Consider the following 16,498-nt stretch of genomic DNA (forward strand, 5'->3'; position numbering starts at 1 on the left):
GTCTGTCTGTCTGTCTGTCTGTCTCTCCCTCTCCCCCGCCCCGCCTCCCGGCTCACCCTCTGATTGCTCTTGCTCTGCAGCAGCCTCCTCACCGGCAGCACGCGCTGCTTCGGTCCATCAGTCCCGGTGTGGACCCGCGTTAACGAGACTGGAGAATGAATGACAGACGGAACAGGATCGAGCTAATCCGGACTGGTTGACCTTGTTTTCTGGTCTGGCTCTTTTTTAGTGTTGGAACTAATCCAGCTCGGATTGGCTTGGCTTCGCGTGGGTCTCTCTTCCTCTGTTGGGGATCTGTCCGGCTGGGACTAATATGACACAAGAGTTAAACCGGATCGTACCGTTGCGTGCCAGAGCGCGCGCAACCTGCGGATAAATGAGAGAGAGAGACCCGCGAGAGCTCAGATTAAGTGTGGGATGAAGGGGGTCCTGAGCCAGGTAAGAGCGCGCGCCCGCGTGTGTCATCGTGTGCGCGCGTAAATTTGACCTTAGTCTGTTTACGTAGATCCTGAAGTAGGTACAGATCCTGATTCGGATCCAGATCTAGATCCTGACCTTAAAACATCAGAGTCGTTCCGGTCTTCCTGGACTCTGATCCACAACCTCAGACCAGGGACAACATACAGCCCCCCTTGTGTTTTCAGTCTTGAATCAGGTATCCTCCTTAGGAGCTCTTAAAACACTCCTGAAGCATTTCTGAAACAAGTGTTAATTTATTGAATGAATTGAAGAATCAATAAAGGATGTCTTGAATGATTCCAGAGTCTTCACATAGGACACAGAGACTGTCACAGACTGTCTAAAACCTGGACATAGTCTCCATGATGTCACCCACCTGTCAGTCAAAGCGTCCACGCTCTTAATCCTGCATAACTTTAAGCCTTAATATAATGTGAACAGGTGAGTTGTATATAAATTCACCCTCAGTACAGTTGTCATGAACGGGGAAATTAGCTACAGAGACCAAAACTGTTTTTTGTACCAGGCTGTAAACATGTTTATTTCTGCTGTGAAGTTGGACATTTGGACATGGGGACTTGGAGACTGACTCACTTCTGGAGCCAGCCTCAGGTGGACGTTAGAGGAACTGCAGCTTGTGTCTTCACTTCACAGACACAGAGTTTGATAATTCAAACAGCCTGTGTTTAATTTCAATTAGATTCAGAATAAACATTTAATTGTGTCAATGACTGAAAGAACCGACATGGACGACACTGAGCTGTAGTTCTGATCCGGTTTGATGAAGAACCAAAACCAGGTGAGAGAGAGAGACAGAGAGAGAGAGAGAGAGAGAGAGAGAGGTGATGTAAAAATGAACGAGGGTGTTGGCATTTCACCAACGTACATCATTCTATATATAGAACACACACACAGTAACATACATACACACACACACACACACACACACACACACACACACACAGATTAACACGCACACATACACACACACACACACACACAGAGTAACACGCGCACATACACAGTAACACACACACAAACACAGCTGATGTCTGTTTCAGAGGGAAAATAGAGGAGAGGGAGTAAATGGACTTCCTGTAACTTTCTTCCATAATCAGATTTCACTGCAGATGATCAAAATCTAACAGTAACTCTGCTAATCAGATTCACAGACTTGTTGATATTAACCAGTTTCAGAGTGTGAAACTGTGGTAAATATATTCAGCTGTATTCGAGTATTTGTTCTGATTACATTACTTCTGATCAAAAACTAGCCAATCAACAACTTTGCTAACAGCCAATCATCAGCCAGGTCCCCAGCAGCAGCTGATATCACTGACTAGTCCAGCAGCAGTCAGCCCAGAACCAGAACCAGACCCAGCAGTAGCTGATATCACTGCCTAGTCCAGCAGCAGTCAGCCCAGCTCGGCGTCTGTCTTTCAGCCTTTTATTTCACCAAGCTCTCACCAACCACTAAAAGTCAGTCCCACATTTACTCTTGTCCGGCGGCTTCTTGCTCGCTCACTCTCTCCTTTTCTCTTCTTAGCTTCCTCCGTCAACGTCCTCTTCTTCTCCTCTGCCATTAAGTCCATAGAGACTGCTGAGCCTGGTTACATTGCTCACTCGCCTACCTGGTTGGTGGGTGGTTGATGGTTCCATCTATTTCATTCCGCTTATCTAGGGTTGGGTCACGGTGGCAGAAGGTTCAGTTCAATTCAATTCAATTCAGTTAAATTCAGAATCAGTTATCTTTAACTCAACACTTTGAGGACATGCTGATTTCTGCAGCAGTTAGCAGTGGATGGTGTTTGAACCCAACCAGTACTGGATAGACTGCTAACAACCAGGCAGACTTGGAGGTGTTGGAACAGGAGCAGTTCCGGATGAAAAAGGATTCCAGTTAATGGGCTCTGTCTGTCTTCCAGGTGGTTTTTGTGTGTGTGTTGCTGAGTGGACGAGTTTCATCGGCTGAGTTAACCTGTGAAACACTGATCTTGCTGTCGACCAACCTGACAGGTAATTTCCTGTCAGTCTTCCTGTCCATCTTTCTGTCTCTAGATCTACACCTTTAATTAAAACTGGTTAAAAACTGGTTAACAGTGCTAATGCTGCTCTGTTTTCTCTTCTCTGCCTGTTTCTCTCAGCAAGCATGCTGGCGTTACTAAACCAGACATTCACCATCAGTAACACCTCAGGTTTGCAGACTTTTAACTCAGACTCAGGCTGACTTGTTGGTACTTGGTTGGTTTTGTGGTAGACCTTCACAACACTTCTCACTCTGAACTTGTCAAACATTGCCTCTTGGCCACGTCATATTTTAATGCTGCTGTTTGATAGGTTGGGAGAACCTGAGAACAGACTGACGTAAAATATTCACAGACTTCATTAGTGGAACAAGGATCTCTTTGGTTTACTCTGGACCACTGCAGAAGTGTTTTCATACTCTGGTCTGCCTTGGACCAGACTAGACTTCCCAGAACTCTGCTGGACTATCCCATACTTTCCAGAATTACTCTGAAACTCATAAACATTCCAATCTAATTCACTTTAAGATAGTGTCGATTAATATGATGCAGTTAGGGAAGACAGTCTGGGCTCTCCTCAGGGTTCACCAGAGTACGTCTTAAATACTACCATTACTCTGAATACACAGTCAGGGTGCAGGAATATCCTGAAGTATTAAGGATTACTATTGTGGACTAGACTCACAGCAGAGTCTGTCTGTCTATCTGTCTGTCTGTCTGTAGGTTTGTATTGTGACCTGTCTGTGGATGGTATAGGAACCTGTTGGCCTCGCAGTGCAGCAGGCGAGCTGATCTCCAGACCCTGTCCTGAAAAGTTCAATGGCATCCACTACAACACCACCAGTAAGTTAAAATGGTTTGTTTGACTTGGTAGTAAACTGAACCTGAACCTTAACCTGAACCTGTACATGGCTCTGAAACTGATCCAAAGTGTGATTGTGTTTTTGACATCCATCAGGAAGCTCACAGACTTTGTTTCCACAGGACATCCTGCTGTCATTGTGATTATACAGTTGTGTCTGTCAGCCCGACCTTAGTCCATTCTTAAGTAATGTCGTCAGAACAAACACTTGAGTGCAGCTGTCCATATTTACCACAGTGGGATTACACTACATGAAGTTTCTTTAAGTTTGAACAAATCACAGCGGAGGTCCAACACTCTGAGGTCTCATTGACGTTCAAACACTCTGAAGACTGTTTGTTTGTGTGGGTGGTGATAAATATCCTGTTTAATTAGAGGGTTAGTGTTGATCTGACTTAATAGCATGAGTCATCCATGTGTGTGTGTGTGTGTTAAACCAGCTGGAGCTCATGTCTTACTCCACCTTCATCATCATCATCATTTTCACACAGTGTGTGTTTCTCCCTCTGATGTAATTAAATCTCTGGCCTCTGATTGGCTGGTAGTCAGCTAACATGCTAATGAGCTTGCGGTCAGTTCAATTCAATTCAATTTTATCTATATAGCTCCATATCATAACTTCAGTTATCTCATGACACTTTTCATACAGAGCAGATCTAGACCGTACTCTTTATAATATTATTTACAGAGACCCAACAGTTTCACCATGAGCAAGCACTTGGCCATGGTGGTGAGGAACAGCTTCCTTTTAACAGGCCGAAATGTTGAACACACCAAAGCTCATTGGTAAACAGTCAGGTAGACAGGTCCCTCGGCAGTCTAGTCCTATAGCAGCATAACTAAGGGATGACCTGAGCCAGCCCTAACTATAAGCTCTATCAAAAAGGAAAGTCTTAAGTCTACTCTTAAAAGTGTTGACCATGTCTGCCTCCCGAACCCAGAATGGTAGTTTGTTCCACAGAAGAGGAGCCTGATAGCTGAAAGCTCTGGCTCCCAATCTACTTCTGGAAACTATAGGAACCACAAGGAACCACAAGGAACCCAGCATCCTGAGAGCGCAGTGTTCTAGAGGGGTAGTAAGGTACTATGAGCTCTTTTAGATATGATGGTGCCTGACCATGAAGAGCTTTGTAAGTAAGGAGAAGAATTTAAATTCTATTCTAGATTTAATAGGTAGCCAATGCAAAGAAGCCAAAATGGGAGAGATGTGATCTCTGATCTTGGTTCCTGTCAGAACACGTGCAGCAGCATTCTGAATTAACTGCAAAGTCCTCAGAGACTTATTGGAGCAGCCTGATAACAAACAGTTGCAATAGTCCAGCCTTGAAGTAACAAATGCGTGGACTAGTTTTTCTGCTTCCGCTTGAGACACGATGCGTCTGATTTTGGTGATGTTATGTAAGTGGAAGAATGCAGTCCTCGAAATTTGTTTTATGTGGACGTTAAAGGACAAATCTTGATCAAAAAGTCCAAGATTCTTTACAGTGGAGCTGGAGGCCAGGGTGATCCCGTCTAAAGTAGCTAAGTCTCTAGAAAGAGAGTTTCTGAGGTGTTTGGTGTATTCTTAAGGCATGCTTGAAGTTCAGTCACTCTTGGTCAGTACTGAGTGGGTGTATTGATCTGTTTAGCTCAGCTAGCTAAGCTTAGCAGCTAAACCTGGGCATGCTGAACCTGAAGCCAGCTGGATGAAGACTGGGGGGCTGGACTGTGACACCAGCTCTGGTGTTGCCGTGGTTACACTGTAGCTGCTTATGGCACACAGATGAATGAATATTTCAGTGTGTGATTCATCAGTTATGACTGTGGTAGAAAGTACATTTACTTGAGTACTTAAATTTTTTAAATTACTTCATACTTCTTTCTCACTACATCTCTTAGTGAGAAATATTTACTGCAAGATAAACACAGGTAACAGACAGGTTTTAATGACATACAACTGTTTGTGAGTCTCATCAGTTGATGTGGACAAAACTGATGAGGTTTAGATGATATGAACAGACAGCTATAAAACATCATTATCATCATGTTCTCAGTGTTTCAGCTGAAAAGTCAGATATCCTCACACACACAAAGACTAATAATCATCCTCCCTGTGTGTGTGTGTGTGTGTGTGTGTGTGTGTGTGTGTGTGTGTGTGTGTGTGTGTATTCAGACCGGGTCTACAGAGAGTGTCAGTTAAATGGCAGCTGGGCTCCTCGAGGAAACTACAGTCAATGCACCGAGATCATCGTGCTGGTGAGACTCATTAATGCAACCACTGATCACTACACTGTGATCAATAACTACTGATCACTACACTCTGCCCAATAACTACTGATCACTTCAATCAGATCAATAACCACTGATCACTTCAATCAGATCAATAACCACTGATCACTGCACTCTAATCAAATCAAATCAAATTAAATTGAACTAAATTGAAATTAAAGCTGAACTATGAAAAATACAAATCAAAATCACTCTTTTAGAGGAACAGCGCTAAGGCGAAAACAGGCTTGACGATAATTCCTATGACTGTAGACTTGGGACAAAGGCTGTAGGAGACGTACGAAACGAAACACACTGGCAACAAGACAAAGGGAGACACAGACTATACACATGGAGGTATAGCCCCATTATAATGGAGAACAGGTGGACACAATCGGGAATCAGGGAAGACAATCAGACCGGTGACACATGAGGAAGGGCAAATGACCTGAAACAAGAGGAGTTACCTTTCAAAATAAAACAGGAAATGACAAGACATGGAGACAGAACAAAAACCCAGCTTGACTTCACCGTGGTGTGACAGTATTGGTTGAAGATGCAGTCACATCTCCCTTTACTTAAATCTCTCTCTCTCTCGCTGTTGATTTGTTCTGTACACGTGACATCTATTGCATGTCTGTCCATCCTGGGAGAGGGATCCCTCCTCTGTGGCTCTTCCTGAGGTTTCTTCCACCTTTTTTCCTCACTGGAACCGAGGGTCTAAGGACAGAGGGTGTCACTCCCTGTACAGATTGTAAAGCCTCCGAGGCAAATGTACTTTGTGACTTCGGGCTATACAAATAAAATCTGATTTGATTTGATTTGATACTGTAGGTTTAGGTCAGGTGATTGTAGAGGTGAGGTGACTGTGGAGATCAGGTCATGTGATGCAGTCCTCACAGAGCCTGGAGGTGTGTTTGGCTTCATTTTCCTGTTGAAAATCAAATGATGGTCCCACTAAGCTCAAACTAGATAGATGGCATGTCTTTGCAGAATGCTGCGGTAGCCATGCTGGTTAAGTGAACCTTAAATTTTGAATAAATCACTAACAGTGTCACCAGCAAAGGACCCTCACACCATCACACCTCCTCCATGCTTCACGGTGGGAACCACACATGCTGATAGCTTTCATTCACCTTCTCTGCATCTCACAAAGACACAGTGGTCTGAACCAAAACTCTCAGATTTGGACTCATCAGACCAAAGTCTAATGGTCTAATGTTCATTCATGTGCGTGACCATGAAGGTGTGATTCACACAGTCTCCTCTGAAGACTTGATGTTGGCATGTGTCTGCTACTTGAACTCTGTGAAGCATTTCTGTGGGCTTTAATCTGAGCTGCTGTTCATTGTTGATTTGTGAACTTCTCCTCTGCAGCAGAGCTAACTCTGGCTCTTCTTCATTAAATACATTTTCATAGAGTGTTTAATGGTTTTTTGGACTGACCTTGAGGATACATTCAAAGTTGTTGAAATGTTCTGGACTGACTGACCCTCATGTCTTAAACAAATTATGGTCTTTTATATTTGTTTATTTACATGTCATTTATATTTATGTTTATTATTATATTATATTTATTATTTATTATTTAGTTTAGTTTTAAAGATGAAAAGACTTCATGATCATACTGAAAGACCATGACAGGTGTGTGTGTTCGTTTGTGTGTCAGGAGTTAACACATATATTGGGTGATAATGTGTTGTCTGATACACTCATCTATAATGGATCACACACTCAGAGAACACAGATTTGTTTTGCCTGTTGACCACAAACCATATTCTGTCTGTCTGTCTGATGACAGGTCTTCGTTCCAAAGACCATAACCATCAGTTAGGTGTATTTAATTTGTTAAACATTTTATTTCATCATTGTTTAGATTGGTTTAAGCAATGGGTTCTGTAAAGAACAGTCAGGGTTAGGTTTGGGTAAAAACGCAGTGCTCAGGATGAGCAAAGTCAAAGTTTCTTTATATGTCTCTAATGTGCTGATATCTCTAATGTGCTGATATCTCTAATGTGTTGCGATTGGTGAGATGGCGAGTGAGCTCAGAGAATGAAACATCTACAAACACAAAATGAAAGTTGGATACTTTGATGGACGCCATCTTGTTCTCTTAATATTACGATAAGTTCTGAGAAACAGTGAATGAAGAAACGACTGACAGTCTGCACCAGAACACTTAATTGCACCAATTGTTGATCTGCAATGAATGGGAGCCATAACCGGGTTGGTGTGGTCTCGTTTGGACCTTAGTAAACAAGCTGCAACATTTGAACAGGGAATTGTCGTTTGAGAGATGCCGCAGTAGGAAGTGACTGGTTTTGGAGTTCTGATTGGAAGAAGCTGGACCTGACACCAGAACTGACCCGTCTATCCATATGATATCAGGTCGAAATGGTTTTGTGTTTTGGACTGTGATTACCATCACAACACAGACCTCTCCCGCATCATGTGTTATTCAAGTCAAACACATCTGGATCACACACACACATACACACACAAATATAAAGACATAAACAGACAAACATGCCTGAACCAATCAGACGAGTGAGGATGAGTGATGAACCATCTGGAGCTGTGTGTATGTGCGTGTGTATGTGTGTGTGTATGTTTGTCTGTGTGTGTGTGTGTGTGTGTGTGTGTGTGTGTGTGTGTGTCCGTGTGTCCATATGTTATGTCATGTGACACAGTCAGTCTCTGTTTCCCACTGAGAGAATCTGTCACCTATTTCCTGCTACCCTCTGATTGGATGGCTGGGGTTGGCTGCTGGCCGATCATAGAGCTGTGATTAATAAGAGAAAAAAGTGTGTGTGGGCATGTATGTGAGTTTGTGTGGGTCCTGATGATGAATGTACTGATTTTATCTCACTTTAAACAAATTTGAACAACACAGTCTGAGCTTATGAAAATACTCTTTATTTATATAGCATCAAATCATAACAAAAATCATCTCCTGACACTTTCCATACAGAACAGGTCAGACTGACTCTTTATAATGTTATCTACAGAGACCAACAGTTCCACCATCAGTTCCACCAAACCTCGAGCAGAACCAAGCCCAGAAACCTCAAGCAGAACCAAGCTCATTGGTGGACGGTCATCCACTGCGGCCGGTTTAGTTAAAGAGAGAGATGATTATTTTCGCATAGTTATCATTTACAGCCACTAACACATCACAGAGCAGCTGAAATCTGAAATTCAGTCCTCATCACTGAATGTTTCGCAGAGATTTAAATAACATTCAAAAATCCTCATTCCTAACATGCTTTTATTTTGAAGTTATATGACAAACTGAATTGTCTGTTTTACTTTGACTTCTATTTTAATGTTACAATTAAACAAAACTGTTCCTTTTATTTCCTGTTTGTTCCCGTTTGTTCCTGTATGTTCAGAGGAAGAGTAAAGTTCATTATCAGGTTGCCGTCATCATCAACTACCTCGGTCACTGTATCTCTCTTGGAGCTCTGCTGCTAGCCTTCACACTCTTCATGAGACTCAGGTAATCTACCTGTCCATTTGTCTGTTCATCTGTCTGTGTGTGTCTGTTTACCTGTGTGTGTGTGTGTGTGTGTGTGTGTGTGTGTGTGTGTGTGTGTGTGTGTGTGTACTCCTGTTTCAGGAGTATTCGTTGTCTGAGGAACATCATTCACTGGAATCTGATCTCAGCATTCATCTTGAGGAACGCCACCTGGTTCATCGTCCAGTTAACGATGAATCCTGCTGTTACAGAGAGAAACCAGGTGACTACACACAGGCATGCACACACATTCATATTTGTGTATTAAAAGTAATGGATGTATCAGAGCCTTTGACTCCTCCCCATCAGGTGTGGTGCAGGTTGGTCACAGCAGGTTATAATTATTTCCATGTGACAAACTTCTTCTGGATGTTTGGTGAAGGTTGTTACCTCCACACGGCCGTCGTCCTCACCTACTCCACCGACAAGCTCAGGAAGTGGATGTTCATCTGCATTGGCTGGGGTCAGTCTACCTGTCTCGTTACCTGTCTGTCTGTTCACCTGTCTCATTACCTGTCTGTCTGTTCACCTGTCTCGTTACCTATCTGTCTGTTCACCTGTCTGTCTGTTCATCTGTCTCGTCACCTGTCTGTCTCGTCACCTGTCCGTCTCGTCACCTGTCTGTCTCGTCACCCGTCTCCTCACCTGTCTGTCTCGTCACCTGTCTCGTCACCTGTCTGTCTCGTCACCTGTCTCCACCTGTGTGTTGACCTGCCTCTTTACCTGTCTCTACCTGTGTATTGACCCATCTCTTTACCCATCTCTTCACCTGTCTGTCTTTTTACAGGTATTCCGTTTCCCATCATTGTGGCATGGGCTTTCGGAAAGCTTTACTACGACAATGAGAAGTAAGTCACATGATAATGCTGAAGCATCAGCACTGTTAGATTAGATTATATATTTTATTCATCCCACCACAGGGAAATTTACTTGTTACAGCAGCAAGAAAAGTGTAGCATACAGAATTAGAAAAAAAGTAGAGAAGGCTAAAACAAAAAAACACACAACAGACAGAAATGAAACAGACAGAAATATCTATAACCTACACAATAAACACAAAAAACAAATCAACCTTCAAAAACAGACAAGTACTGAGGATAGAAGTGGCATGATATATAAAAAGAGTATTGTAATGTAAAGTGACCATAGTGTTTTTGCAAAGAAAGTGACCATGATGCAAATAATAACTGCAAGCACAATGTTATGTTGCTACAGTTATCTGCAGGTTAATCAGAGTAGACACAGTAAGCAATGTGATTGGTTGTGTTTTGATGACAGATGCTGGTTTGGAAAGAGAGCGGGAGTTTACACTGACTACATTTACCAAGGTCCCATGATCCTGGTCCTGCTGGTAAGAACACAGCCAGTCCACCTTAAATAATGTCTACCTGGCCAGCAGGAGGCACTGCACCACCACTTTGATTGACACACAGTCCGTCAAACTATGGTAAACGTATTATCAAATCAGATCAGATTTTATTTGTATAACCCAAAGTCAAAGTACATTTTCCTCTGAGGCTTTACAATCTGTACAGGGAGTGACACCCTCTGTCCTTAGACCCTCGGTTCCAGTGAGGAAAAACTTGCCCACAAAAAACCTTTAACAGGGAAAAAAGGTGGAAGAAACCTCAGGAAGAGCCACAGAGGAGGGATCCCTCTCCCAGGACGGACAGACGTGCAATAGATGTCACGTGTACAGAACAAAAACACAAACATATTGTACAATTACAATGAATGATAAAATGACAATGAATCACAAAATAATTACATTAGCAGTAGAACCTGTGAGACACAGATGCACAGCGGCAGCAAATCAGAGAGAGAGAGGGGAGAGAGGGGAAGTCCCCCGGCAGTCTAATCCTATGGCAGCATAACTAAGGGATGACCTGAGTCTTAAGTCTACTCTTATGTGTTGACCGTGTCTGCCCCCCAAACGGTAGTTTGTTCCACAGAAGAGGAGCTTGATAGCTGGAAGCTCTGGCTCACAATCTACTTTTAGAAACTATAGGAACCACAAGGAACCCAGCATCCTGAGAGCGCAGTGTTCTAGAGGGATAGTGAGGTACTATGAGCTCTTTTAGATATGATGGTGCCTGACCATGAAGAGCTTTGTAAGTAAGGAGAACCTGTTAGATTTAACAGGTAGCCAGTGCAAGGAAGCCAGAATGGGAGAGATGTGATCTCTGATCTTGGTTCCTGTCAGAACACGTGCAGCAGCATTCTGAATTAACTGCAAAGTCCTAAGAGACTTATTGGAGCAGCCTGATAGTTACAACCTGGGGTTGTTCTTATTCTCCTCTATTAATGAAGAGTAGTAGGCTGCTCTGGCATTACGGAGAGCCTTCCTGTATGTTTTGAGATTATCTTGCCAGACTAAACGAGATTCTTCCAGTTTAGTGGCACGCCATTTGTGTTCAGATTTACGTGTCTCTTGCTTTAATTTACGAGTGCTGGTTATACCATGGTGCTAACCTCCTTTGTTTAATAGTCTTATTTTTCAGAGGTGCAATAGAGTCTAGAGCAGTGTTTCTCAACCCTGGTCCTCGGGGAACACTGCCCTGCATGTTTTAGATGTTTCCTGCTCCAACACACCTGATTCAAATGATCAGCCTCCCATCAGGCTCTGCAGTGGCCTGATAACGAGCCACTCATTTGAAGGTGTGTTGGAGCACGAAACATCTAAAACATGCAGGGCAGGGACGGTTTCCGGGATCACCGCGAAACAGGTTAGTCCAACGCAGGCAGCGTTGGCAACGAACGATCAGTCCGGAGAAAAGTGCTGGAGAGTCTAGCGTGAGCATGTAGAACAATCTGGCAGAGAGTGAGTGTGCAGAGAGGGCTTAATTACTGGCTTGATTGGTGATGGGAAGCAGGTGAGTCAAGCAGGTGAGGGGAGTTGGTCTGATGAGGGGGGTGTGGCTAGCAGGTGTTACTGCCACGGTGCTCTCTGCTCTGCGCACCTAAACAGATTTTTGTATATTTTTCACATCACGTCACTAAACCTAAACTAAATTATAATTCATTTGAAAGTCTTGTTCTTAGCCTCACTCACCCAACCTTAAAAAAAACTGATCCTGACAGACTTGATCCTTAAAACTTTGATTTTAATATTCACGTGGACAACCACAATGATAGTGTTAGGACTGCGTTTATCTCTTTATTAGATTCAATCGGCTTCTGTCAGAGTGTAAATAAACCGACTCATTGTCTGAACCACACTTTTGATCTTGTTCTCTCATATGGCATTGATATGGATCATCTAATAGTCTTTCCACAGAATCCTCTTCTATCTGAGCATTTTTTATTAACCTTTGAGTTCATATTACTGGACTATAAGCCTTTGTGCAGAAATTTCTACAGCAGATGTTTATCTGATTGTGCTGTAGCCAAATTTAAGGAAGTGATTCCTTCAGTATTGAATTCAATGCCATGTCTCAATGTAGCAGAGGACTTGTCTACTTCCTTTACCCCCAAAATCCACCAGGCCGTCCGCGGCACGTTGCGTGACCGTCGCTCCATCATGAGTAATACACGGCCATATCAAACCCCAGTGGCTCCGCCGTGGTTTGTTTCATACGCCTCCCAGAAGCGTCTCTACGCTCAGCTACACGTGAATTATGCGTCTGTTATATTTTTGATGCTTGCCGCGAGCAGCATGCATCGATTTATACAGACCACCTCGAGCGAGTGGAAGCCCGGCACAGAAAAAAGCTAAGAGAGTCCGGTAGATTTTCAAAATAAAATACCCTGTGCAAACTGCCAGTCTAAAAACAGACAAAAGCAAAACTAATTAACTACTTAGCATATTTACACATGTAGAAGCATGTTTAGAAGAAAACTACTTAGCATATTTACACATGTAGAAGCATGTTTAGAAGAATATACACAAAAGAAGATAATTAAACAAAGGAGGTTAGCACCATGCTATAACCAGCAGACTCGCAAGAGGCGCATAAATCTAAACACAAATGGCGTGCCACTAAACTGGAAGAATTAGACAGATAAATAGAGAGAGATAGAGAGACACCGATGCACAGCAGCAGCAAAACATTAACTATAAACTGTCGCCAAGTACTTGCTCATGGTGGAACTGGGTCTCTGTAAATAATATGAAAAGTGTCATGAGATAACTTTTGTTATGATATGGCACTATATAAATAAATTGAATTGAATTGTTTGACTTGAGTTTTACTACATCACAGTCATCGTGGCTATTGTAGTCACACATCTCATCTTCTCCTCTTCCTCCTCCTCCTCTTCCTCCTCCTCCTCAGATTAACTTTGTCTTCCTGTTCAACATCGTTCGGATCCTGATGACTAAGCTGAGGGCATCAACGACCTCAGAGACGATTCAGTACAGGTACGAGCCTTGACACAGGAAGTCCAACTTCCAAGAGACGAATGGAACAGAGCCCAGATTGTGAGACCTGCACCACATAGAACAGAGACCATGTTTCTGATTGGTTTGTTGTCTTCTGTAGGACGTCTCTGATTGGATGTTTGTTGTCTTCTGTAGGATGTTTCTGATTGGATGTTTGTTGTCTTCTGTAGGATGTCTCTGATTGGATGTTTGTTGTCTTCTGTAGGACGTCTCTGATGTTTGTTGTCTCCTGTAGGAAAGCAGTGAAGGCAACCCTGGTCCTGCTGCCTCTTTTGGGGATCACCTACATGTTGTTCTTTGTGAATCCTGGAGGAGAAGATGAAGTCGCTCAGATCGTCTTCATCTACTTTAACTCCATCCTTGAGTCCTTCCAGGTTCTTCTGATCTCTATTTATAATAAGATGATGTAGTTCTGTTAGCAGTCTGTTAGCATTCTGTTAGCTGTTTGTTAGCAGTCTGTTAGGAGCTAATACTTGGTCTTTGTGTCTCCAGGGTTTCTTCGTCTCAGTTTTCTACTGCTTTCTCAACAGTGAGGTAACTCATTCTATTTGTTCTACTGGTCTGCCTTTGTGTCTGTGGTGCCTCGTAGTACCACATAGTTCCTCATAGTTCCTTGTGGTTTTATGTGGTTCCTCATGGTTCCTCTTTGTTGTATGTGGTTCCTCATGGTTCTGCACTTTTGTTGTTTTGACCTTGGCGTACCTGTCTGCATGCAGGTGCGGTCTGCCGTCAGGAAGCGCTGGATTCGATGGCAGGACCGTCACTCCTTTCGCAGCCGGGTGGTGCGTGCCACTTCGCTGCCCACATCACCAAGCAGAGTGTCCTTCCACAGCATCAAACAGTCCTCCAATCTCTGACCTCCTACCTCTGACAAACACGAACAATCTGTGATGTCATTCCAGTCAGCCAATCAGTGGCTGACCTGATTAAACCAACCAATGGATCCACTCAGAGGAGGAGAACAGATTTGGCCAAGCAGCTGGAGACCTGTTAAGTCAGGACCTTCCCTGGCCCCCTGGCTTCATGTGCTGACCAATCAGTGGACTCGACTCACTGCTTCCACAGGGTCTCATCAGGACTGTTTGTTTATTGATTAACGTCATCAACAAGATGAAAAATTAACCATCAGAAGAATAACATCATCAAGACCATCAGAAAAGGGTTATTACCAAATTATAAAAAATGATTAATAATTAATAATTTTGATTAATCAGATTATTTAGATTCATGATAAACTGGATCAAAGACAGCTTCATTTTATTGATGTGTTTTTCAATATTTCCTTTCTCTTTGAGATGATGCTGTACAGAAAATATAAATAATATAAATAAAATCAATCACTCGGACTGTAATGACATGCTCGGCCCTGATAGGGGGAGATCACTACTAACAGTAACCATAGTAATCAAAGTAGCAACAGTAACTGTAGTAACCGTAAATTAGTTAGAGCCTGTAAGTCTGTGTGAAGCGAAAACTCAGAGAGAGAGAGAGAGAGAGAGAGAGAGAGAGAGAGAGTGTGTGTGTGTGTGTGTGTGTGTGTGTGTGTGTGTGTGTGTGTGTGTGTGTGTGTGTGTGTGTGTGTGTTTTAACTTAATCAGTGGCATTATTATCAGGAGTAAACTTGATAAAAAATCTAATTTATTTATTTTGATGTTAATAATTTGTTTGTGACGTCAGCAGATTAAACAGTTTAGTGACATGTGACCCGACATTTGACCTATAGAAAGCCAGTTCAAATATGCATGACCTTAAAGCGTGTGACGTCATCCACCTGTCCAAACACTGTTCAAACTGAGCATGCTCAGTTGATTCCTGATGTTTAACATGCGGATGATCATTTCTTCTTTTTGTTTTGTTGGTTATAAAATAAATATTTGGATCAGTTTAATGGCTTTGTTCTTTCATTGAGGTTAACATTATAAATACACGCTGTCTAATGAATAACTTTATTTCATCTTATATAAAATCTGATTGATGAAAACATTCTGACACATTGTACTGTTAAGATCAGCTGTTTCCGGTCTCCTCCACAATGCGGTGATGCAGCAGGTTACCATGGCAACATCTGTTCCCGGCATGCACCAGCAGCACAACGCCCCCCTCAGAGAGAGGCAGTAGGTGGAAGTGCAGCAGGGTGGAGCAGCAGACAGACGGAGAGCAGCAAGGAGGTAAGACATAGAAAGACCACCTGTCTGTCTGCTGTCTGTCCTCCATCTGTCTGTCTGTCCTCCATCTGTCTGTCTGTTTGTATTCCGCGTGTCTGTCCCTCTCGCTGCCGCTCCGCTGTCTGCAGACTTGGACGCGGTGGACGCGGTAGACGCGGTAGACGCGGTAGACGCGGTAGACGCGTACGCGGTATTTTCCCGCTTTGTTCCCGCGTGTTGCCGCCGGGTTCGGCCTGATAACGGGCGCGTGGAAGGGTGAAGCAGGCTAGGCTAATGTAGCTTCAGGTCAAACGGGTGATTGACAGGTGGAGGTGACGTGATTGGCAGGTGGAGCTGTCAGCTGATCTGAACACAAACTGAATTTATTTGTTTGCTGCATCATCATGGAGGAGAACTGAGCATGCTCACTGACTCACTGACTACTCCTCTCTTCTCCTCCTCTCCTCTCCTCTCTCCTCTCTCATCCTCTCCTCTCATCCTCTCCTCTCTCATCCTCTCTCCTCTCCTCTCCTCTCTCCTCTCTCATCCTCTCCTCTCTCATCCTCTCCTCTCTCCTCTCCTCTCCTCTCTTCTCACTTCTCTTCTCCCATACTTTTGCAGTGTAGCCAGAAATTTAACCACAGGCCTTGCTGCCCACTATCGATCCGTGTGTCGTAATGATGGCTGAGAGATTGCCTGCACCAGGGAGTGATCTGGGAGCTAGTGCAGGATTAAGGAAGGCATGGATTGCTATCGATTTCTATCTGATACAATCATTTCATTTGGACTCAGATCTCCTTCCTGGTGCATTGTGAGCCAATCCACAGCAGAGATCTTTTAATTCTCCCCCTCCCCTGCTCCCTT

At 43.4% G+C, this 16,498-nt stretch overlaps 2 protein-coding genes across 6 annotated transcripts in view; both read left to right on the forward strand.

The window, feature by feature from the left end:
- The first annotated feature begins 3 nt into the window (after window positions 1–3).
- Window positions 4–15,378, forward strand: crhr1 (corticotropin releasing hormone receptor 1). Of its 5 annotated transcripts, XM_010754488.3 has the most exons (14): window positions 4–438; window positions 2,385–2,475; window positions 2,604–2,654; window positions 3,207–3,326; window positions 5,498–5,580; window positions 8,985–9,091; window positions 9,212–9,332; window positions 9,419–9,572; window positions 9,897–9,957; window positions 10,388–10,460; window positions 13,384–13,469; window positions 13,726–13,864; window positions 13,983–14,024; window positions 14,207–15,378. In XM_010754488.3, exons 1-14 carry the CDS (start codon window positions 418–420, stop codon window positions 14,345–14,347), a joined length of 1,290 nt encoding a protein of 429 aa, XP_010752790.1. In that variant the 5' UTR covers window positions 4–417; the 3' UTR covers window positions 14,348–15,378. The 5 variants fall into 5 exon arrangements, with proteins under 5 accessions (XP_010752790.1, XP_019131135.1, XP_019131136.1 ...); XM_019275590.2 differs by lacking the exon at window positions 2,604–2,654; XM_019275591.2 differs by lacking the exons at window positions 2,385–2,475; window positions 2,604–2,654; window positions 5,498–5,580 and having other exon boundaries at window positions 7–438.
- Window positions 15,379–15,526: 148 nt separating this feature from the next.
- Window positions 15,527–16,498, forward strand: part of maptb (microtubule-associated protein tau b) — a 7,942-nt gene continuing 6,970 nt past the window's right edge. The window contains exon 1 of the mRNA XM_019275563.2: window positions 15,527–15,658. The gene's annotated coding sequence lies outside the window, so the exon portion shown is untranslated. The remainder of the gene's footprint in view (window positions 15,659–16,498) is intronic.

This window comes from Larimichthys crocea, unplaced genomic scaffold, assembly GCF_000972845.2.
Source record: "Larimichthys crocea isolate SSNF unplaced genomic scaffold, L_crocea_2.0 scaffold33, whole genome shotgun sequence".
Taxonomy (NCBI): domain Eukaryota; kingdom Metazoa; phylum Chordata; class Actinopteri; family Sciaenidae; genus Larimichthys; species Larimichthys crocea.